The 23549-nt window shown below is 43.5% G+C and overlaps 1 protein-coding gene across 3 annotated transcripts in view; it reads right to left on the reverse strand.

Annotated features, from left to right (window-relative positions):
- The window catches only part of LOC123022490 (phosphofurin acidic cluster sorting protein 1-like), a 155703-nt gene that overhangs the window by 43054 nt on the left and 89100 nt on the right, over nucleotides 1-23549 (reverse strand). For 2 of the 3 annotated variants that reach the window (XM_044428192.1, XM_044428193.1), the window contains exon 2: nucleotides 14695-14782. In XM_044428192.1, coding sequence (XP_044284127.1) covers nucleotides 14695-14782 — 88 coding nt within the window. Of the gene's footprint in view, nucleotides 1-10361; nucleotides 10680-14694; nucleotides 14783-23549 lie in introns of those variants that run through there. The other variant, XM_044428194.1, reaches the window with a different exon arrangement.

The following is a 23549-nucleotide window of genomic DNA, read 5'->3' on the forward strand; positions in this document are numbered from 1 at the left end:
AGTGCCCTCTTTTTTGGTGATGCGTTTCCTCTTCTTTTATCTGGTGATTCATCAGCATCCACCATAAATACACATATTCACACACATGGGGGAAGTGGGTGCACACAAATTTAGAAGTAATTAGTATAACCTAAATAGAAATCTAGAACTTCTCACCATGCTTTTGTGGATATGGGCTCATTTCAAAACTGACTGCCACTTCTCAAGGAACTGCTAATTTCCTTTTGTGCTTATCCATAAACATGAATTTCCCAGCATAAACCTGTAAAGTAACTCTGAACAATATTCATAATATGGATCACAGAAGGGCTGGGCTGGGCTGGGCTTAATACTATCCACAGGTTGCAGAGGGATTGACTTCTCTAGCTGGCATGCCTTGCTCAAATGACAGTGTGGTACAGTGGCGAGACTGCTGGACTGGGACTTGGGTAATCTGGGTGCTAGTGCCCACTCAGCCATGAAATTTACCTGGGGACCTTTGGGCCAATCACTGACTCTCAGCCTAACCTAACCAAGTTTTTGTTGTGAGGATAAAACAGGATTAGGAGAGCTAACTTGGGTTCCCTAACAAGAGGAGAAAAGGTAAATATAAATGAAATAAATAAATGAACAGCAGTGTCTGATCTCTTCTAAAGCTGTCTACTGCTGCCAGAAGATCTGTTAAACATCTCTTTTCTTCAAATTAATTTCAAGAGAAGAGAGGAGCAGTTCAATAATGGTGCCTAAACCTTATGGGGAGTGTGATAGAGAAAATAAGAACCACAAGCAAAAAATTTACTAGTTCAACCTTATAAATAATGATCTTAAATGCAACAGAAAGCCAGCACTGGTATAAAAGCTATACTGGAACATTCACAGCCAGATCCCTTCTGCTGATCTTACCAGCAGGCAACTGTTAAAATGGAGAACTGCAAAAAATCTTGAACCACCTTTGGACTGTGTTGACTGCACAGCATTCCAGGAGAAAAATGAGTGTTAAAATGCAATGCCCCATTGTGTTCTGGATGGAATAAGGCCCCTAACATTCCTGTCACAAATTCTAGAGTTCTGATAAGTAACTACCACTATTTTTATCTGGGCGCCACCTGGAGGACTACTGATCCAGATTCAGGATGTAATTAGTCACCCCAGCTTCAGCACTGATACTAATCACACCATAACATGCTACCTGCCATCCTGTCATAGATTATTTATCCCTTCATTGAGAATTTTGGTGGGGGGGGGGGAGAAACCAACCAAAAGTCTCTCTTTTGAGTTATTAATGCTTTAGTCCCTCAACCTTTAAATTCTGGTGTTTCGATCCCTTTCACTTTAATCCCTGAATGTCTAGAGTCACTATTTACTCTGGTATCATAGATCAAAATACGAGAAGCACAAATCTGGGATAATGAAGTCCTGGTGGAATCAGGCCAGAGGAGGTCAGTACACTGCGTAACAAAATATTGCAGCACAGAGAACTTGATGATTTGGTCTGTAAAGGAAGGAGAAAAATACCATAATTTGAAGCTACTTTCTTATGCCATACTAGAGGGCACCGAAGTTCCAAGACTGAATTTCCTGCAATAAAGCAACTGGTGCCCTTAGAAAGTAAAACCCTTCTTTGATTCTAGTCCAAAAGTATCGCTTTACAGTCCAGAAGTCAGCCCAGAAATAGTGGGATTGCCTAACTCTACTGACAATTTGCCAGCCACACCTGACTAAATGAAGATGATTCTTCTGTAACTTCAGAGCTGCAAATTCAATCACATCTAGAAAGAGACTTATCTAGGCATGCAAATGTGTGTAACAGTTAACACTGGTTTACAGTCAGTTGCTCTGTCTGCCAGAAGGAATACTTCTTGTCACTGGACATGCAGAAACAGGGAAACCATTTGATAGAAGAGTGCAACATAAGGCCATCTCTGCTGTACAGAGTCCTTAAGGCTGGTGTACTTAAAAACACATTCTTAGAGGAGCAAATAGAATGCTGAAGGAATACCTTACCAAGAGAAATAAAATACTAAAAAGAATTAAATATCTGAGATGTCTATACAAGAACTTCATTGCCAGGAAGTGACCAAATTGGTATTCCTTGAAGATCACAATGTTGTTTATCAGAAGCAGGAGCTGGGGGCCATCGTGCCCTCTGAAATGTAGTGCCCTGCTGATTCACCAATAAATACTTAACTTGCCCCATATTACCCAGACAGCAGTATTATATATAATGTCATATTATGTGACAGCAAGCATGGTATAGCAGTGAGATTGGTGGACTGGGCCTCAGGAAATCTAGATCTTGGTCCCCACTTTGCTATGAGGCTTGCTGGATGACTTTAGGCCAGTCACAGGGTCTCAGCCCAACCTACCCCACAAGGCTGTTGCTGTGAGAATAAAATAGAGAGCAGAAGAAGAACTTTGTAAGCTGCCTTGAGTTCCTTCAAGAAGAAAGGCAAGATACAAATGTAATAGCAACATCATCATCATCATCCCCAACTGCAGTCTGTTCCCTAGAGATATGGTCATGTAAAGAAAGGAGAACCAGTACTTTAAGCCATCAGTTAGGAGCTGAGAGTAAGCACCCAAGTGGCCAAGTTTGCCACTACCAAATTATTTAGAGTGGTTAAAACCACAAGGGACTGTGAGGAGCTACGAAAGGATCTCTCCAAACTGAGAGAATGGGCAAATATGGTTCAGTGTAAGCAAGTGTAAAGTGATGAATGGAATGGAAAAACATCCCTGTTTCAAGTACAAGCTAGTAGGATCTGAGTGAACAGTGACTGAACTGCTCTCAGGCTTGTGGTGAGTAGCGCGATGAAAATGTCAATACAGGACAGAGCAGCTTTGAAAAAGGCAAATTCTACCTTGGGCATAATTAGGAAACGAATTGAAAATAAAACTGCCAAGATTATACACCCATAAACAAAGACATGGCCCACACTTAGAAGACTGTGTACAATTCTGGTCACTGCTTCTAAAAAAAAAAAAAAATACTGCAGAGTTGTAAAAAGTGCAGAAAGGGGCAACAAAACTGATTGAGAGGGTGCCAAAATGCCTCTATGAGGAAAGGTTACAATATTTGGGATGGTTTAGTTTAGGAAAAAGGCAACGAAGGGAAGACAGGGTACACAAAATTTTGCCTGGTGAGTAGACTGGGAAGCATTTTTCTTCCTCTCTCATAGGGTCAACCCATGAAGCTGATTTGTATAAGATACAGGACAGATAACGGGAAATCCTTCTTCATATTAAACTATTAAGGGCATAATTAAGCTATGGAATTCACATCTGCCCAATGGAATGATGGCCACCACTTTGGATGCCTTTCAGAGAGAAATGGGCACATTCATGGAGGAGAAGGCTGCCAGTGGCTATTAATTCCGATGGCTAGATGCTTTCTCCAGTATCAGAGGTAGCCTGTCAAAGAACAGCAGTTGCTGGGGAACATGGGAGGGGATGTCTTCTTGTCCTGCTTGTGGGCTTTCTTTAGGAAGCTGGTGGGCCACTGCATGAACAGAATTGCTGCACTAGAACATTTATGCTCCAATATTAATGGGATCTACTAAGATCATTTTGTTTATATTGTCAACCAAGCTGTTGATTCCCATCACTGATTCAGAACTGAAATTCCTGTAGCTACTTTGCCAAGGGTCACGTGTTGTCCAACTATTACTGGGAGTGGATTTCAAAGCCTACAAAATGCACAGACCTGACCAAGACCTGCAGGATTACTTCAGGTCATTTGCAGAGCTGTGTTAGATACAGACTGAGTACACAGCGCCAGTTCCACCATGCGTTGAATTCAACCTCCATTTACCCAACATGTCAATTGGGTTCCACAAACCGGCCCAAGGTTTGGAATATCAATATATTTTGGCACCGTGTGTTGCGTGTATGACATGGGATATCTCTAGCTTTCTCAAAGTGAATTAGGTACGCTGTTTTAATCTGAATGGCTTGTCGCGTTAATTTCTTGCCTGTATTTTTATTCCGCCAGTGTTTGTTGGGTATTATTATCCCACCCTCTTAACAGCTGTTTGTGACACCTAAATAAGCTCCCACAAATTGAGTTAAAAAGTCGCTTTTGTTCTGCTGCCTCTGTAATTTTTCATGCTGGGAAGCATATTGTGCAGTGGAAATGAAATGCAAATGGGAAATGAGCCTGGCCTGGCCTTCTTGGCTTCTGCCACCTTCCCTTTGTTTTCTAGAGCAGGAAGTTGGAGTAGAAAGTGACAGTCCTCCAAACACCCATTTTCCTCTATTGATTTGCTTATATCCTGCCTTTTTTCTTTTTTAAAGAACTCAAAATGGCTTTCATCATTTCATAAGATCCTGCTCTAGATCTTATGACCACAACCACCACCCTGTGAGTTAGTAGGTTGGCCTAAGAGTCTGAAACTGGGCCAAAGTCACCCATGGCTGAGCAGGGACTAGAACCAGATTGCCTGGGTCCCAGGCCAAGCTCCTAACCACTATACCACACTGTCTTTTCCCACCTACAAACATGCCCGATTGCTTCCCACCTTGACTCAAACCCTTAGGAGCTCCAACAACAGCAGGATGCGCCTGTTGCTATAATCCAGAGGTTACACAACTGAATCTCTCCAGTCCCAGGAGGGGAAATGTGGCTTAATTTCGAAACAGATCTGCCTCATTTTCAATGCTGCTTCATTCACCATCTTTATAACTTTACTATTTCCATCTTTTGGCCTAGCCCAGCCAAAACTTTCTGAGGAGCTAGGAAGAGACAGCGGTCAGCATCACTGGTAGCGAGGTACTTGGAACTCAGGACTTCAGTTTGTGCTTGAAGCTGCCCCTCCAGATACCTGCCTCTCCAAGTTCCAGCTCTGGTCTGGGTCAAGCGACCTCTTGTAAGAGTATAATAATTTGGCTCTCTGTGTACCACCCCAGAATGGCTTTGCACCCATTCAGAAGAAATGGAATTGTCTGGAGACCACCCAGGAGCGGGAGGTTGGCCCCTGGATCTGAGGCATGCTGAAGCAGGCTCCCAGGGCACATTAAGAAAGCACTGCATGCAGCCCCCTAGCTGTCAGCGCCTGGGTGTGAGAGCACCCAGGACCGTCATACACGCCATCTTGAGGTCCATCATGAAAGCAAAGTGGGGGATCGGTGCAATAACCAAACTAATTTTGCAGCACTACAGCAGCACTGTAGGAGAGAAACTGAAGACATGGGAGTTACTTATTTCCATTTGGCTTCTTCCAACTCTGTCACCAACCCAGCTCTCCTAATATTTCATACATGCACTCCCTTGTCCTGATTTTATAAACTGAAATAATTTGGAAAAGAGGTGCACATGTCTGTCTTATTTCCATATTCTTTCTTGCATGATTCTCAGACATTGAGATACACACCAAAACAGCCTTCCCCACTCTAATGTAACTGGACTATGCTGCCCAAATGCTGGCCAACCCTGATTATATTACAAACCACAGCTGCCTCTGTAAGCCAGTATTAGGAGGCTGGTGTTGCACAGATATCCCCATTAGCATTCATAAGGCATGCCTGTCTCTCTGTGCCAGACTGTTCCAGTCTTCCCTTGGTCTGAATAGCAAAGCCTGCGACACATACACACACGCACAACACATTCTCCTAAAGTTGCAAAGCCATTATCTTTGCATCCCAGCTGCAAAAAATTCTCCCAAAGTGTGCCCCTTTGGGGCACATGTTTTCTATATTATGAACATGCTTTTGTTTGGTTTCAGAGAGATCCCCACAGTCATTTGCAAGGCATGCACACACAAAGGTGGGGGAAGGAATATGGCCTTGTCCACTGCATTAAAACACAAATACTGTTGGAATCCAGAATGCAAACACCCACCCACACACACAGAGCAAGCCATTCTTATTAGAATCATACAACTTGTAAGTACTGAAAAATTAGATTCAAACTCTGAAAAGGCAGAAGGAAGGTCTGCGCAGTTGCCCAAAAGCTCCATTAATTTTTGAACAAATGGGAATCCAAGCCATCTAAGGCTGCCTCCACGCCGGCATTTTTCCATCTGCTCAAACAATGGCATTTGTTTCCATGTGCATCTTAGCTAGAACAGCATTCAGAATTCACAATGGAAAAAATACTATGCTGATGCATGGGAGAAAATGCATAGTTACTACAGACATTTCAGATGTTAGCTGAATTGTTTTGAAGCAAAATAACAGCATTTCATATGGCAGATAAATTGCCTCCTTAGACTGCTTTTTCACATCCAAACAAACCTCATCTGCATGCTTAAAAAGTTAATGTTGCTACATTTCCACACTGAAATTCACAAAGTCAAAGTTGCTATATTTCCATGCTCAACTTTACTTCCATTCAGATCCCGTTTTTAACCTGACCCCATTTTTGGCATGAGCCAAGCCCTGATAATTTGATTCTCGCATTGCACAAAAACATACACACTTCCAGGTCACAATCAGGGTACACAGACCTCCCCCAGGCATTTTCACATCCTGCTACTGGGTCTCTTCAGAGCACTGGTTCTCCTTCTCCAAGCTGGTGCACTGCTAATCGATACGGAAGGCTTCAAAGTTTTGGGGAAAGCCGTTCTGTGCAGAGGCATTGTTAAAGTCAGACTGCTGCAAAGGACACAGGGCTTCTCCACAACATAGTACAAGAGTGCCTTGGAGAGTTTCTCAAATTGCCAAATTTGCTCATGGCTCCCAAAATGTTGCCTACCCCTGGATATGGTATCTGCTAGTTCTAGCAGACCTCCAAGTAAGGGTTGGAAATAAGAAGCATCAACCAAAATCTTGCAGCAGGATGCTCAATGGGTTGACCTATCTAAAGAGCCTTCAAGGACTGGCCAGCAAGAGTTTCAGCGTATACATTTCCTGACACTACTGCCCCCACTGAATTTCATTCCAAATCCCATTTGTTGTCGATGACACTGAATTGCTGATTCCAAATTTTGGTGCAAAACCAATTCATGTCAGATCTTTTTCAACTCTTCAGGATCAAGTGAAGCTTATCCTCATAATGTCTTGAAAAGGAAATCTCATGCAGTCTGACAGTTTGATGAAACTGGCACTGTAACATTTACTTTGGTCTTCTCTCCCATACCCCTCCCCAATTCCTTTCTTCACTCCTCACTGTGATCAAGCTCTCAAATGGTATACGCAACACAAGCCAGAAAAAATGTGTTCTTCATTGTTAAAAACCAATCTTCTAATTTTTCAGTGAAACACCATGGCCACAATCCAACATGAACTTTGAGTGAAGGCAGATATGCTATTTTTAGACTAGTGAGGTCAATTTGGAAATCCCCCCATTTCAGTCAGTCCAAACATACTTTTCCTTCCCAGGGTCAAATCGGGGTCAGGTGTAATGGTTCTGCAAATTTGTAACAGAAGCTGGTTGTTCGGAGAGCCAATTGGCTGGCAGTTGTGGCATCAGCAAGACCCAACCCCTCCATCTCCAAGTCATTTTGCATTTTTAAAATAAGAAACTAGTTTGGACATCATGATAAACTATGATGGCTTAACATGACAGGAACAAACTGCCACAAGTCTTGGGCATGTGCATGCATGCACACATACATGCACACACACACGCGCACACCCCTTGCCCTCCAGTTGCATAAAAAGTTGCAAGTTTACTTTTTAAAAGTTAACAATAGTTCATCATTTTTTCCAGACCTGACAAACTGTGGTTAATCTTAGCCATGGTTTCTTAGAAACATGCCAACTTCAAACCAGGATGTATAAAGTTCAGTCACTGCAAACAAACCATAGTCATGGTAACCACAGCTTAGGGTTGAGACATAGTGCTTACGTGTTGCTACTTAAAATGGGAGCTTCCAAAGCTCCTTGCAGTCACACTGGGATGGGCAGAGTAGATGAGTTTGAGTGTTGCTCTGTCTCACTTCTGTCACAATAAACCATGGTTTATCATGTCATTGGATCTGATCCAAAATGTTAACAATTACTGATAAGGGAATGAAATGAATAGAATTTAAAAATATTTATTTATTTTGCATTTATATTGGGTGAATCAAGGCTGATGGCTGAGATTCAGTTCACTTGGCTGAAATGTGTGTCTGTTGCTAGACAGATTAGATTTGTGCTAGAAATGAGATAGCTGAGATTTTTTAAAAACAGTCTGTTTTCATGTTTAATCCCACTGAAATCAACAGGCTTAAATATGTCTAACACATGCTCTGGTTACCTCCAGGGCTTGATTACTGTAATATCCTTTACATTGGGTTACCCTTGAAGATATTGTGGAAATTACATGCATAGCTGAAAAACCCTGTAGGGACTAGGCACTGAGATCGTGTTATACCTCTTCTGCACCAATCCCCTTGGCTGTTTATTTCTGGACCCAATATAACACGCTGGCATGTGGTGTCATGGTTAGAATGCTGGACTGTGGACCTGGAAGATCTGGGTTCGAGTCCCCACTCAGCCATGAAGCTCAGTGGGTGACTTTAAGCTGATTCTTGGCCTAATCTACCTCACTACCTTGTTGTGAGGATAAAACGGAACTATGTATGCCACCTTGGGTTCCTGACAAGAAGGAAAAAGGTGGAATATAAATGAAATCTAATAATAGGTTGTTTAATACCAGGTTATTTGAAGAACTACCTGAATCCACACACAAGGCTGAATGAGCATTGAGATCAGTATCTGAAGCCCTGCTTTCTGGTCCACCAGCAACATCAGTGACAGTAGCAAGTACTAGGGACTGGACCCTCTCTGTGGTAACCCCACATCAATATCCTGCCCTGGGAAATGTGTCGGACCTCTCCACTTTGCTGAACTTCAAAGACTTATCTATTCCAGCATGCATTTAGTTAATTTTAGCATGCTTTGCCTTTTATAGCAGTTTTATCTTCTGCTGCTATCTTGTTTATCTTAATTATTTATATATTGAATCTTTATTGTTTTTTGTTTGATTATTTTTAACATATGTTCTAATGGTGCTTTGTGAGAGTTTTAATCTGAAAAACCAGTTATAAATCTACTTCATAAATAAGTAATACATGAGTATTGCATTGCACTGTGGGTGCAACAGCATTTTATGTATTAAAATGTGACAAGTTCTCTGCGAATAATATATAATGTCAGACTTACATCGAGCAGACACATCCAGATGAACAAGGCTTAAGTCTGCCACAATGAATTTAAGTTCCATGCATTTCAAAGGGGTACTCCATCTACTTCTAAGATTGGATGCTATCTGCTATTTTCTCACATCTTTACATCTTCACTTCCAACTTCATGCAACTCTATCTACAAATAAAATACAGTCCTGATATAATACATGCATTTTTAACATGCATTTTAGCAGCTCATACCACATTACCTATGTGGTTCTTTGCTAAATACATCAGAATAATACACCTGAATACATCACCTTCCTCATATCTCTAAGCCTGTTCCCGTCACCATCATCATCATCGGCTAATAACAATAACAGCCACAACAAATAACAATATTAAATATCTATATAGTGTAGGAAGAGCTGAAAGTACTCTTTTAAATATCTTTACAAGGTATTTCATTATTTTAAAAGTAATTCTTAAATCATTACTACATTCTTGTGAGTTCAGTATTGTTTTCATTATTTTTGCACATATATCATCCTGCTCCTGCCCCCACTTACAAAGAACCTTGTAAAGGCAGTTTAACTGGCCACAAGAACCCCGTGAAGTAGTTTGGGCTAAGAGTCTGTGGCTGGCCTGAAGTCACACAGTTAGCTTTCTGGAGGAGGAAGTGGCTACAACTATTTAAGGTGTTAATGCTGACACATAAAGCCCTAAATGGTTTAGGGCCCGGGTATCTAAAGGAACAGCTCCTTCCATACACACCTGCCTGAACCTTAACATCTCTTGGGAGGCCTCTCTGAAAGAGGCTAGAAGGGTGGCTATTTGGAGAAGGGCCTCCTCAGTGGTGGCACCCCAGCAATGGAATCTGCTCCCCAGAGAGGTATGCCTGGCGTGAACATGTTATTCATTTTGGCACCAGGCCCAATCCTTTTACTTGCCCAATATTTTAATGGTTAGAAGGATTTTACTGTATACTTTTATACATTATAAGTAATGATTTACTCAAGTGCTGATGCTGTTGCTTTGCTACTGTTGTTCAATTTTTTTATGTAAGCCCTCTAGAGGCCCTGACTGGATATAAGACAGGATATAAACGTTTTAAATAACAACAACAAGCTACAACTACTACACAGAAGCCTGCCTGTAACAAACGCCAAAGGACAAGTTGCCCCCCAACAAGTCAGGCAGAGCATGCAGGCTTCCCAGGGGCCTTGGGACAGCCACTGCCAGAAGAGAGTGCTGGTCTCGAGGCTGATCCAGCAGCGTTCACACGTTTTTACACGCTGATCTGCAGACCAGCCTTCTGTGTCGTATATGCACCTCAAAGGCGGAATCCTCAGGTTGTATGCACTATCTGTGACATACTTCCCAGGGCTTCAATTTCGTAGTTGTACTGTTTACAGCAGTGTTTTCAACCAGCAGTCCACGGACCAGCACCGCTATGCGAGACATTTCCTGCCAGTCCGTGCGGGGGCCGCATCCTGCTCGCCACAGACCCGTGCAGGGCTGACTGTGCTCCTCAGTTGGCATCCCATTCACGGGGGGAGCATTGGTGCTGCCGGAGGGGGTGAGGAGAGACAGCTTTTGGCATCTTGTTCTTTTGCTGGCATTCTCTGTTGCTCTATTGCTGTGGAAAGGTTGAAAACCACTGGCTTAAAGCATTAGGGAGCAAACTTCAAGCTTGTGAGGTCCTCTCTGTTTTATGCTAGAATCCCCATGAGCCACCAGACTAGAGTCTGGTATAAAAAGTATACACTGAATTTTTAAAAAAAAATGACCCCAGAGTTTTGCTTTGACTGCTTGACCTATACGGAGCTCACAGCCCAACCACACAAAATCCACTCCCTGTTAACCCAAACTTTAACCCAAAGTCCACTTGCTGTTAACCTAAACTTGTTTTAACATCTAATTTGGGAAGGGAGGGGGGTCATGTTGTTGCTGCTACTGTTAAACCACTAGAGGTTGAGAGATCCTTTCTGATCTACTCTACACCCTCTAGAGATCTACCCATAGATCCAATTCTACCTTCAGCTCACCCCTGGTGTAGACCACCCCAATGCACAGGCAAAGAGTATACCCTGAAGCAACTTTAAAAAACGCTGTCTTCAACTGCTAATCCCAGATTTAAATCCTAATGACTGTAGCACACAGAATGCCTATATGCCATGCAAAGCTATCCAGCTCTTCACCCTGGCCTGCTGTCAGTAGCATCAGCGGATTTATGGGCAGCTGACAAGAGCACAGGAAGGGCACGGCCAGCAAGCTGAGGGGGTGAGGCCTTGATATCAAACAAAGGAATGTTTCCAACCATCTTACTCCACCATGCTTATGAAGGTGGTGACGGAAGGCCAGAGGATCAGAAAAGCACATTGGCTACAGAAGGGAGAGAAAGGATGCAGATCTGCCTCCCATGAAGCAAAGATCAGGACCTGTCACTTTCTCCTTTCAGTATAACAATCCTTCTCTTACCTCATCAAATAAGCAGGGACAGAGAAAAGATGTTCTTGAAGGTAGGCAAAGAATTTTCAAAACAAAGCTCAAGTTCCTTTTCGAAAGTACACAAAGCAAAGCAAAATCAAGACAGGATTTGTTCTGACACACAAAAACGTAGTCAGGAGAAGGCATTCAGCATTTATTAACAAATACACCAAAAAGTTAGGGGCAGTAGCTCAGAGGCAGTGCACACATGCAGCAGGTTGCAAGCACGATTCCTCCTGTCTTCAGTTAAAGAAATATCCAGTAGCAAGCTATAGGGAAACTATCAGGTGGCAAACTATAAGAAAACCGCCTGGCACTGGTTGCCAGTTGTTTACTGGGCTCAATTCAAGGCGTCAGTTTCCACTGTTTAAGGGTGCAATCTTATGCATGCCTGGACAGAAAAAGTCCTACAATTCCCACCATGCCTTGGTCAACAAGGTTGGCTGGAGAGACGCTGGAAGTCGTAGGACTTTTTGTATCTAAACATGCTTAGGATCACACCCTACAAGGCTTCGGGCCTAGGTGTTTCAGGGACTGCCATCTCTGTAGGAACCTGCTCAGTTACTAAGATTAGCAGGAAGGGACCTTTTGAAAACACCTTTGCTTACTGAGGACCACTTGGCAGGCACACAAGAACAGGTTTTGCTCTCAACATCTGGAAAGCACTCATATTTCCTATACTCAAGAGGAGAGTCAAGGCACACATTTTAATTTGACTTTTAAACTGCTAGAGCTTTAAAGGTTGTTTATGGTTTTTCTGTTGCTAACTGTTCATGATTTTTGTTTTGCTTTACTGGGGGTTTTTTGTTAACCAATTGGACAAAATATCTGCACAACCCTCAGACAATTCCCTAAAAGCTCTTCCATGTGGTTTGTCTTCACACCTAAGTATTACTGCTATTATGTGGTCACCAAGCATCCTCAAAAGGGCTCCCTCACCCCACTTCCTAGTGCTCAGATGACTGGCACTGGGACACTTCCCAGTTTTAAGCAAGTCATCCCCCCCCTCACCCGCCACAATCTTTTTGGAGCTGAAATGGTCCAGGCTCCCTCTGCCTGCCTGCCTCCCCTTCAAGCACTGCCAAGGGGCCCTGGATAGCAAACTCGGGTTTGCCACCAAGAGTACCTTCACTAGGGAGTTGTCACCAACTGCAGCTCCCTGGAGTTTTCCTCTGTGATGCACCCCTTCCCAAAGATGCATTTGCTCCTTCTCGCATTCCAGACTCATGCTTATAGGCCAATGTACACTTCAAAATGAAGTAGCTTTAGTATTTCGCTTCCAGTACCCTTATACGAAGGTGATTTCTACACAGAAGATGATAATTGGTGCAGCCTTTTGCATGTTTAGACAGAAAAAAGTCTAGTTGGGGCATGGTAGGAATTGTAAGACTTGTTTTGGGTCTCAGCTTACACAAGATTGCATCCTAAAACGCACACGCTTCTCTCCCTGTCCTCATTGCGTGCAAGTGTTCAAAGGCTATTAAACAGCTACTGCATTCCAGCTCTGAAGAAATTGCCATTCCAGTGGGACAGAGACTATATTCATTTATCTGTGTAATATGCATTATATTTTTCTTTACTTCAAGAAGGTTATGAGACCCAAAGAACGTTTAAAATCCCCAGATGGATGGTATCCAAGAGAGCACAAAAAAAAAATCCGGATGCCCTGACAGCTTTTCTGAAGTTCAAAAAATGAGGTCTCCCATTTTAATAGTCCAATATTTCATTAAAAGCAGCAGTTCGTCTTATTTATGAGATGGTCTAATTGAGAGACGAAGATTTGTGCTCTCCGGGAGAGAGGAGGCTGTAGTTGCAGCAGGACCTTGGCAAGGAGACCTGAGAGTGTTGGTTTCTTAATGTAGAATTCTAGATTAAGTGTTGAGATAGACGTAAGTTGCATAATTCTGCTGGCAAGGTGTATTATTCTAATGCAATGCTTTGCTTGCTTTATCAGATGCTAGGAAAAGAAAGCTGGGCTCTTCCACTGGGAGACTAGAAGATATAGTTGCCAGAGGGAACAGAATGAGAACTCTAGGAGGGTGAGGAACATGTTGTTCCAGCTGTTGGTGGACCACAGCTCCCCTCAGCATAGCCAGCAGTGGGAGTTCCAGTCCAGCAATGCTGGGTTCAAACAACATGACAACTCACGCTCAGGCTTTGAGAATAGAGTATTAGTTATCATGGGTTACCATGTTGAGCTGTACTGACAAACTATGGGTTATTCAACATGAATAACCCATAGTTCACAACAGACCATGGATTCTCTTCATAGGTTGTTGGCTTGTTAATGTATCTGGATTTAGAGAACATGATAACCCAAGTTTCAACAACAATCCACATTTCAACAGCAACCCACACGCAACCCCTGAGTGTGGGTTATTCTGTTGCCTGTACCCAGTCTGGAAGGCCACACATTCACCATCCCTCAACTTTAGGAAAATTAATCTCTGGGATGGAACTTGACTTAAGGTTAATTGTTGTAAGCGGAGCCGGCTGGAGCCGGGGGTCAGACTAGATGGCCCGGGAGACCCCTTCTGACTCGCTCTGTTTCTATGTTTCTAATTCCCAGAATGCAACAAATGAGACATTTAGAGGGTGCAAAAACTGTTCCCCTTTGCCTGACTTTGGTGTCTAAGGCAAGAGGTCCCCCCATCCAATACAACAGAACACACAGAGAGACTCTACCTGGGGAGAACAAAATGAGTTATTCTCTCATCTGCATGTTTAGAGGGAGCAAGAGAATGAGCACAGCAATATGGTCTTGCAAGTGAACCATGGCTGTGCATAATAAAGGACAACAGTCTACCTGTCCGGACCCTTCTGGCACGGACACACCATTCTGCAACAAGCCCAGCAACCTGCAAAGCCCAACACCGTTATCATCCACGTCAGACAACACTTGCCACTTTCTAGGAGGCGAGAGGAGACGGGGAGGCAACAAGCACAGTCCCCTTCCCTCAGCTTTAACGTTACGCTCTGGACTAAGTGGGCAACTGGTGGCCTCCATGGGCCTCTGCCTGAGCCAAGGGTTGGATCTGTGGTGGCACAATCAAAAATCAAAAATACAAGCAGGAGGAGGAGGCGCAAGCAAATGTCACAGACAGCAACCACCACTTAGCTGCATCCCACCCTGGCTTCCCCGAAGACCCTCATGGACGCAGGAGCAGCAGTGTACCTGGATCTTCACAGCGATGAGCACGGAGCTGAGCTCCTTGTCCAGTTCCCTCAGCACCGTCAACTTTTTCAGGCGGAGACTGCACAGCCTGTAAGACAGAGAGAATGGGACACATTCAGGCACCACCATCCCAGGTCCCCTGCCGCATGGTACTAGGCGCTCCGGAGACAGCCTGGAAGGTCGGGAGGCCACCGCTGCACCTCAGTTGCTAGCTCGGCTGAGGAGCAGCGGGATTCATGCGCCACAGAGAAATCGGATCAGAAAAAGAGGAAAGGAGGAAAATTAACAGAGCTAAAGCAGGATTAAGGGGATTACGTCGTGACAGGAAGTTGCCGGCCATGTGGAGCAGAGATCTCTGCCCAAAAGGAATTGCTGCCAGCTCTGCACTCGGACCCCTTGGCTCCTGGAGCCATTTTAATTTTTGTAGAAGACTGCAGTTCAAACCACCCCTGCCCGAAGGGTCACAGAACAAAAAAGAATATTCATTGGCTTAGCTACAGACGGCATTTTACCTTGACACAGGAAACGCAGGATAACCGCTCTGTGCAGCAGGCGATGCCAGATGAACACAAGCTGTGCAATAGCTTGTTGCAGGTGACAGCAAGCAAGCCTATGAGCCTGGGTTCAAAAGTCTATACAACCAATTCTCTCATTACTCACTCCCATTTCCGGTTTGGTCACCCAGACACCCTTTCCTGAATCTCTTTACATGCACCCATTAAACAAATAGCCTGGTCAACTGCAGGCAACCAGGAATTCTCTGTAGGCAAGCGAGTGGGCTGGTATACAAGGGGCAAGTCCCTCTATTCTTCCAGTTTGCTCGGCGACCATGCCAGTTACAGGGGTTGTTAAAAGTCCTTTCTTTACTAGCCTCGTAGTAGGGTCAATTTCCATGCAGGCAATGTAGAAGGGGGACTCCTTCTCTGTAGTAGCTGTGGAAATACAGGCTCCTACCTGTTTAGCAGGCTAGCAAAAAAAAAAAAAGGGGGGGGGGAACTGGCTGGCAATATATATGGCCTTATTGGCAAGGGTCCCCTGATGGCCCAACCCCTTCCCATCCAGCCGTGCTGCATGAAGTAGCAGGGTGCGCAGGGCAGGACTCCAGGCCCTCTAGTGCTTCTGTGATTCTGAGATGGAACAAGAAGAGGATTCTGAGGAAAAGAAGCGTAAAGGAGTTTGCGTCACGTGGTGTTACTGCAGCACTGAATATCCCAGTGCAAAATCAAAAGTGGCTGGCGGAATCCAGCTTCTCCTGTCCAGATCATTCGTCTCGATTCTCTAAATTCTTTTTTGGAATCGGCACAGGGACAGGAGCAGCACTCTCACTGCCAGATGCTGCCATGCAATGACTGTCCAGGTAAGTCTTAAGACTGATAAGCATGAGGCAACTTAATCCACTCTGAGGCTTAATTTAGCATCCTGAGAACCTCAGCTTTCATTTTTATTTGCAATGTTTCTGATTCTCAAAACCTCAGAAACTTCTCAGTCTTTTCCTGGATTTTCAAAAGAGAAATACAAGAACGAACTCAAACAAAATTCACTGCTCATTATAACAATTCTTTCCTAAGAGTAAGAATAGTTGAGGAGTCCACTACCAAAAATGTCTTGAAAACCAATTTCTGGACTATTTGCTCCCCCTTCAAAAGTTGTATATCAAAAGCCATTTAACTTGAAAAGAATTTGTAGAAATTCTCATCCTCTCTCAAATTAACATCTTTGCGGGAAGAGGCAGGTATTGAGAAAAGTCACACAATACTCCACATCTTAATTAACCATCCTTTATAATCTGGCACTTTGGAGCATTTCCAAAGGTCATGTCAAATGTATTTTCCACCATTCTATCAAGGAGTCCTACCAAAACATCACTTAATTTTCTTTTCTCCTCACTATTCCATTTTATCTTTGTGTTGTGTCTTTTCAAGTGGTAAATGGGAAGCAGCAGATAACTGGTTTTACTTATTGCACATAAGCTTTGTCCAAGAGCCTTTTGGATAAAGAGTGCGATGAAATATTTGAGACAGAGACATTCTGGTGATACTAAATGTCTGGAATCTGGCATGCTTTGAGATGGAGGGTTCCTAATGTTACCAAACAAAAGGCAGTATACAACTATTGTGTCTTTCCTTCCTTCATGCATTTTTTTTGGAAAAAGAAAGAAGTGAGATAACATAGCATGTGGGCGCGCAAATCAAAGACAAGGGAGTCTGGATCATCTTTAAAATTCCAGAAAAAAGACAGCGCAACTGCACAATTAAAGTCTGATTTGGAAGCACCCTGGCCTACTTTCTTAATTTAAACCATAGGTTTGAAGATTTCCTAATAGCAAGTTCTCAGGAGAATGCAAAAGCTGATAAGCCACTGAGACAGCTATGCAAACATGTGAGCCTTAGAATCCAGAGGGATACATGAGCAACATTTCCAGTCTGTGGACAATGCATGCAGTGTTTTGTTTTCCTTTCCTCGGGGACCAACAAAGCAGAATAATGCAAAACAAACAGATCTGCAAATATATGTATGTCACAAAATCCAGCACTTGTTCACACAGAATGTGGGTCACCTTGGAACTCTATTTCCCATTCCAGATGTCACAGAGGATTTAACCATCTCCCAATCCTGCTATTTGAGAGTCCTATCATCTTTCTGCTCCCAAAGTTGGCAGAAGGGTGGGAAAGGAGGGTGCACTAAGAGAGCTTGCACGTGTTGAAGAACTCAAACTGTTGTGAGCGCACCTGTGCTCCCATTCCATAGTTTTTCAGGTGACCACACAGCTTGGGGGCTGCATGCAGCTGCATTTCTTTCTTGGCTTCAGATCACTGGCCCAGAGGCTGCTTGCAGGATTGATACAGATACAGATGCAGGTGTTAAGCTTTAGTATCATGTTCAAGAAGCTGACTTTGGCTTCTGTTGCCGTGGCAGATCTCAGAAGGGGCTCGATGGCTACTCAACCACAGCAGACTGAGCTCCTTATAACAGGATTGTCTCTACCCTGCTGCCCTCAGCGGACTCGAGAAGCAAGCAAAGAATTCCTCCTGCAGATCAGTTGAGCATTTGTCTGGGTGTCCCGCTCAGCTGCACCCATGTTCTCTACTCCGGTGTACATGCTGGGAAACCCATCTCCATTAATGCTGAAGTGCCGTGCTCTGCACAGCCAGACATCACACCCTGGGCCTGTTCACAGGATCATCACAGCTTATTTAAGGGCAGGTTTCCATTGTTTACATTCAGCCCACAGTTTATCATGTTACCCAATCTTGAGAAGCAGAGGTTGTTTGAAGGTTAACCATGCAACATCCCTGCAGCATAACATTTTGAGCACTGCTACACTGACAAAAACGCCCTGCCACTCAGTTTTGGATGACATAACAACCCATAGCATTCACAGTGGCCAGGAGGACTGCAAACCACCATGGCTTAAATAAGCCACAGTGGACTCTGATCATGCAAACCAGATCCCTGGACCAGATCCAATGCTGGCTACCTGCCACCAGAACAGAAATTACTGGTGGAAGGGATTTCCCCTCTTCCCCAGTAGACCTTCCTCCATATCTGCTTAGGGGGATTGGGGTTCCCTCCAGAGCAGATGTGGGGGCTGCAAGGGGAAGGGGGAGTCCCACTGCACAAGAGGAAAAGCCCGCTCAAGTACCATTGTATAGGAACTGCTGGGGTCCTTTCTGAACTGCAGAGAACCAATTGTAGGCAATTCTGTTTTTCAAGTCGATCTTTAAACACAACATCCTCTGGCTTCCATAACAGCAGGTGACAGGCTATTATAGAGCAAATGGACCAACGCAAACAACAGGAGCAGAGATTTCTGCAACATGTGGACTAGCAACCTCCTTGGCCATAAAATTGATGTGCCCCTAGTCTCACCCACGAGATCATGAAGACTCAGCTTGCCTTCACCAAGAAAGAATCTCCAAGTTGGCTTGTATTCTCCATGATGTTTTGCTGTTCTTTACTTGTCTTTATTATTTCATGTGGTCCCAATACATTCAGCAGAAACTCTCCGCTAAGTTTATTTCTACACCAACAAGCTCAGAGACTTTTACAGCTCCCCAAGCATTTCCCCTTCAGTTAAGAAGTCTGTGCTTACAATTGTGCTTTTGTATGGTCCTATAGGCACTATTAAGGGTTTACCATGTGCTTTCTCTTTATGATTCTTTAGCCATTCCCCTGTACACAAGTCAATTAGCAGAATGAATCTTCTGGGACATGGTAGCAAAATAGTGCTCCCAAATCCTATTACAGCTACTGAGCATTAGCGTTAGCTGATCCTTAACAAACTGCAGTAAACCAGTTCTGGTGCTACCTTCAGGACTCTAAAGGGAAAGTTTGGTCTTGAGGGGACCCCGGTAGACACAGCTCTCTAAATGTACACAAACCCATACGCACAGGCCAATTCCCAAGCCTCCACCAGCTCTTTCCCTTGTTGCTTTGGGATCTGTAGGAAAACATGGCAGGGCCCACGAATGCTACATTCTCGTTGGATTAAAGCTACCGAAGTCATGGTCTAATGCAGGGGTGGGCAATTAATTTTCCTATGGGGCCACATAAGAAACTCTGACAGTTGTTACGGGCCGGACCAAGACACTTACAGCTCTGCTCAATATATATCTCTATAAAAACAGTAAATGAAACATTACAATGATACAATGAAAATGTGGAGCACAGAACAACACTATTTAATGAATATTCACAAAAACATTAACATCAACATTACATGAAAAGCAATAAATTCAATTCAATTTTACTTATACAGCGCAAATTTACAAGATATGTAATCTCCCAGTGCTTAACATAGTAAGGTTGACTTTTAATTTGCCAGTGACCTCATGCGGGCCAGACAGGGTCAGCCATCGGGCTGGATGTGGCCCGCGGGCCGTACAACGCCCAGGTCTGGTCTAATGGCTAAAAATGATTGCATTCACATCCTACTTGTGGGTTTCCCATGGGCAGCTGGTTGACCTAGTGTGAAGAAAATGCTGGATCAGATGAACCCTCTTCCTATGTCCTTAAATAGGCTCCCATGTCAGCCCCCTGGGCACCTGCTCAGAAAGGGAGACTAGAGTAAGTTTGCCTGAGGGAGCTACTTGCTAGGTTGGTGCAGAGGTTGACAGCTATCCCCTCTTCACTTGAAGAGCCAAGTCTCATCACTATAGGTGAGGGGATGTAGGTTGGAGTTCAGTGATGAGTAAAATGAGCTCCATCTAAGTTCAGAAACACTGGATTATTGAGTATCATGACTCAGCTGTCAATCAAACAATCAATCAATCAATCAATCAATCAGAAAAGAGGCATGTAGGTTTAACCACAGCTTCAATAAAATTCCACACCCAGCTTTCTATCCCATTTCTAAACATAAAAACCCCCTTGCATTCAATGCAGGATACTCATACACATTAGCTCCTGAGCAAAATCCCCCCCATCAAAATACCTTATCCAAGAGCACCAAACACTAACTGTATTTTTTAAAAAAAAACATGGGATTGATTATTTGTCAAGAGCATCAATGCCTCTTGATATTGTCATACAGAAAATTACCTCTACTCTTGAAACACAATGTGCTACTTTCAGCAATTTGAATCTGAATATATCTAGGACTGGGCTAGCTGTGAACCTCCTCCTCCTCCTCCACAGACACAGAAAAACACAGCAAACTTCCACCCCCCTTTTCAGTGCTGAAATGGAACTTGTGGCTGTCTGCACTTGTAAGTGCACCTAATGCCTGGATGGGTAGGCTGGTGGGTGGGTGGCTGAATGGTCAGTTGTTTGATAGCAGAGCAAGATTGCAGGATGTAACCCTGCAGTCAGAGGAGAGCAAGAAACCTCCAGGAAACAGCTGTGGTTTCAGTGGTGGAATGCACAGTTTACATGCAAAAGTTCCTGAGTGTCCCCACCAATATTTGCTGGGAAGGTCCCTGTCTAAAATCCAGGAGAGCTGCTGCCGGTCAGTGTAGACAATACTGAGTTAGATGAGCTAGATGGACCAATAGTTTGGGCAGAAGGAAGTTTCCTCTGTTGTTGTAGACACTCCTGTAGGCCACTTTGGACACTTTTCTTGGTTCATCCCAAGATGCCTTGGCCAACCCCTTTGTTATTTATTTCCTTTGTTCTTTTTACTGGGAAGGAAGTTTACATCTCAGCAAACTGAAGGCCTCCAGCTGCTACAACCTTGATTACACATTCATGCCTCTACACTTCATGACAGGGCTCAGAGATACTTTTATAAAAGGAAGACAGTGGCAGGTAGCTGCAGATACTTTCTCCTGCAGCATGCCCAGCCACCAAGAAAAAGATGAAGAGACAAAGAGAGAGAAAGTGCTGAAAATGGTGGGTTCATAGGAATTGTTTGGTGTGTTATGTGGCTTAGATGTCACCACTGTCGTGTATTCAAGTTGTTTGGGCCGATTACTCCGTAACCAGCCACACCTCCCACGGCAACCATTTTGTGACGGTGTCCATAGCAATTTCTCAAGTTACTAAACACATCCAGAGGTCCCAAAAGCCTCAATGCTTTTAGGAAAGGAAGCTATAAAATTGCCTTTCCCAACCCAGCACCCTCCTCCTGACCCTGCAACCACCATCATTCCCAGCCTTTGGCCATGCTACCAGAAGATGGGAGTTGTAGTCCAACACAACCAGAGATGCTGGTTCAGAAAGGGATCTATAAAGAAAACTATCAGGAAAACCGGGGGAATGGTTGTGTGTGTGTGAGGGGGAGATTTCTATCTGAGTAAACATGTCCAGGATCTGGTAACAGTACTTACTTGAGTAAACATGACTAAATCAATTCATTTTCACAGGAGTGAGACCCTCTGAAATCAGTGAACAGAACCATTTTATGCCTGTTGACTCAGAGGTAAGTTACTGAGGCTGCAACCTACTTTCTTAGGAGTAAGCTCCACTGACCTTAATGAGAGTTGCTGCTGAGTAGACATGTATAAGATTAAACTATAAATTTGGAGTTTTATAACTGTATCAATTACCATTCCAGTGCACTGGGATTTGTCAAAGGACACTGCTGGTAATAGGTTTGATTATTAACACAGTGTTGATTGCCCTATTAAAAATCAAATATGAAAATGTTCTGATAAAAATATAGCCCCCTCCCCATAAAAAGAAGTAATGTGGCATGTAAGACATTGAGCTGCATTTTATAATGCTTGCCATTAAAATTAAAATATGTTTCCCTTGATAATTGTATGTATGAAAGCAAAATGCTGCTGGCTGCTCATGGTATGAATGCAATGAGCCAACATTTTAGAATCTTGATTTAAATGACTTCAATAGATTATGATAAATGGAAGCATTAACAGAAGCTGGCCTATATTTTATTGCATTCTAATCAGGCTTTTTTAACTTTAAAAAAAAGAGATAAACTTGTTTTGTAGATGCTCATGGGCACAAGAACAAATGGCTAGGAACTGTTAATTTTAATGCTGGTTATCAAAAGAAAGTTTTAGCCCACTGGAGGAATAAAATCATGGAATAATCTTCCTAGAAGGGCTGCAGAAAGGAGGTCTGGCTCATTAAGCTGAAAATGGAATGGGGAAAAAATGTATTAAGGTTATTACATGGTGTTTAACCCTACGTCTCAATAAGAATGTGTTTCAGGATGGGCAGGCAGTTCGCAAGGAACAAAGCCCAACAATTCCACCAAAGGTGATTAAACTGGGGGTAAATCCATGCTGCCAGATATGGCAGGGGTGAGGAATTTCAGGTCTGGGGGCCAAACATAGCCCTCTGGGTTTCTCCAGATGGCCACACTCCTTTCTCTTGCCCTACTCCTTTCAACCCCAACCGCTATTTAATGCTTCCCATCTTCTGTAAAATTGTCCCCCTACCCCTTTCTAAAAAGCCAAAATGCCTCCCCAGGGATATAAAGAACTGTTAGATATAATATACAGGGTTTGAGGGTTGCATCTTCGGCCCATTCCGTTTGGCCCTCCCATCCATGGCAAGGTATCCCCATAGCTTCACCCAAACTGAGTCTGGCGCTCACCTGAAAGAGGTTCAATGCCCTTGAGACAGGGAGAATAACAGATAGAACATGCCTTATCTACACCCTTTCTTCCTTCATTAGAAGGAAGCCCCCCGCCACCTATTTTATTCTCACAACCTCCTTGTAATGAAGCAATAACCTGAGAACCTGAGAGGCAGTGCACTTCCAGACCAAGGAGGTATCTGAAGTCCATGTGCTCAGCTCCAAGTCTGCCCTCTCCACTAAGTCACATGCGGCATAAAGCAGGCAGAGCAAGCTTCTCACACAGCTGTGCAAGGTAATCATAAAGAGAAGCTACGTTGCCATCTGTGCTCACAGCTCATGGTGAAGCTCTCAACCACAAGGCCAAGCCAGCAAGGAGCACTACCACATCTGTGCTATGCCAATTGGGTTGTGTGAATGGGCCCTATTGGTGGATCATGGGGTGATCCTACAGGACAGGCACCCTTCTCATTTGTGGCACCCAGATTTTGGATTGCTCTCTTTAAAGAGGTTTTGCTAGCTCATAAGTTACTGGCATTTGGATTTGAATTTTGTTTTGGTTTGGTTCGGTTTTTGTTTTAATCAGGCAAAGGCTTTTGTTTTCTCTGCTTCTGAGATCTGGTTCAAAATTTTTATGCCTGCTTTAAACATTTCTTGCACGGTTTGTTCTTTTGTATTGTATTCCTTTAAATATTTGTATTGTAATTTTAAGTCTTTATATGACATTTTAATCTTCCAGCAGTGTGTGTGCTACCAAGAGAGCACTGGTTATTGGACAGATTAAAATTATAAATACCTAAAATTATGCTAACAGCAGCCTTTTCTTATCACACGTATCAGAGTTTTCCAACTAATACCCCTCCTTCTAAGG

This window comes from Varanus komodoensis, unplaced genomic scaffold (assembly GCF_004798865.1).
Source record: "Varanus komodoensis strain SLA01 unplaced genomic scaffold, ASM479886v1 scaffold2, whole genome shotgun sequence".
NCBI classification, from domain to species: domain Eukaryota; kingdom Metazoa; phylum Chordata; class Lepidosauria; order Squamata; family Varanidae; genus Varanus; species Varanus komodoensis.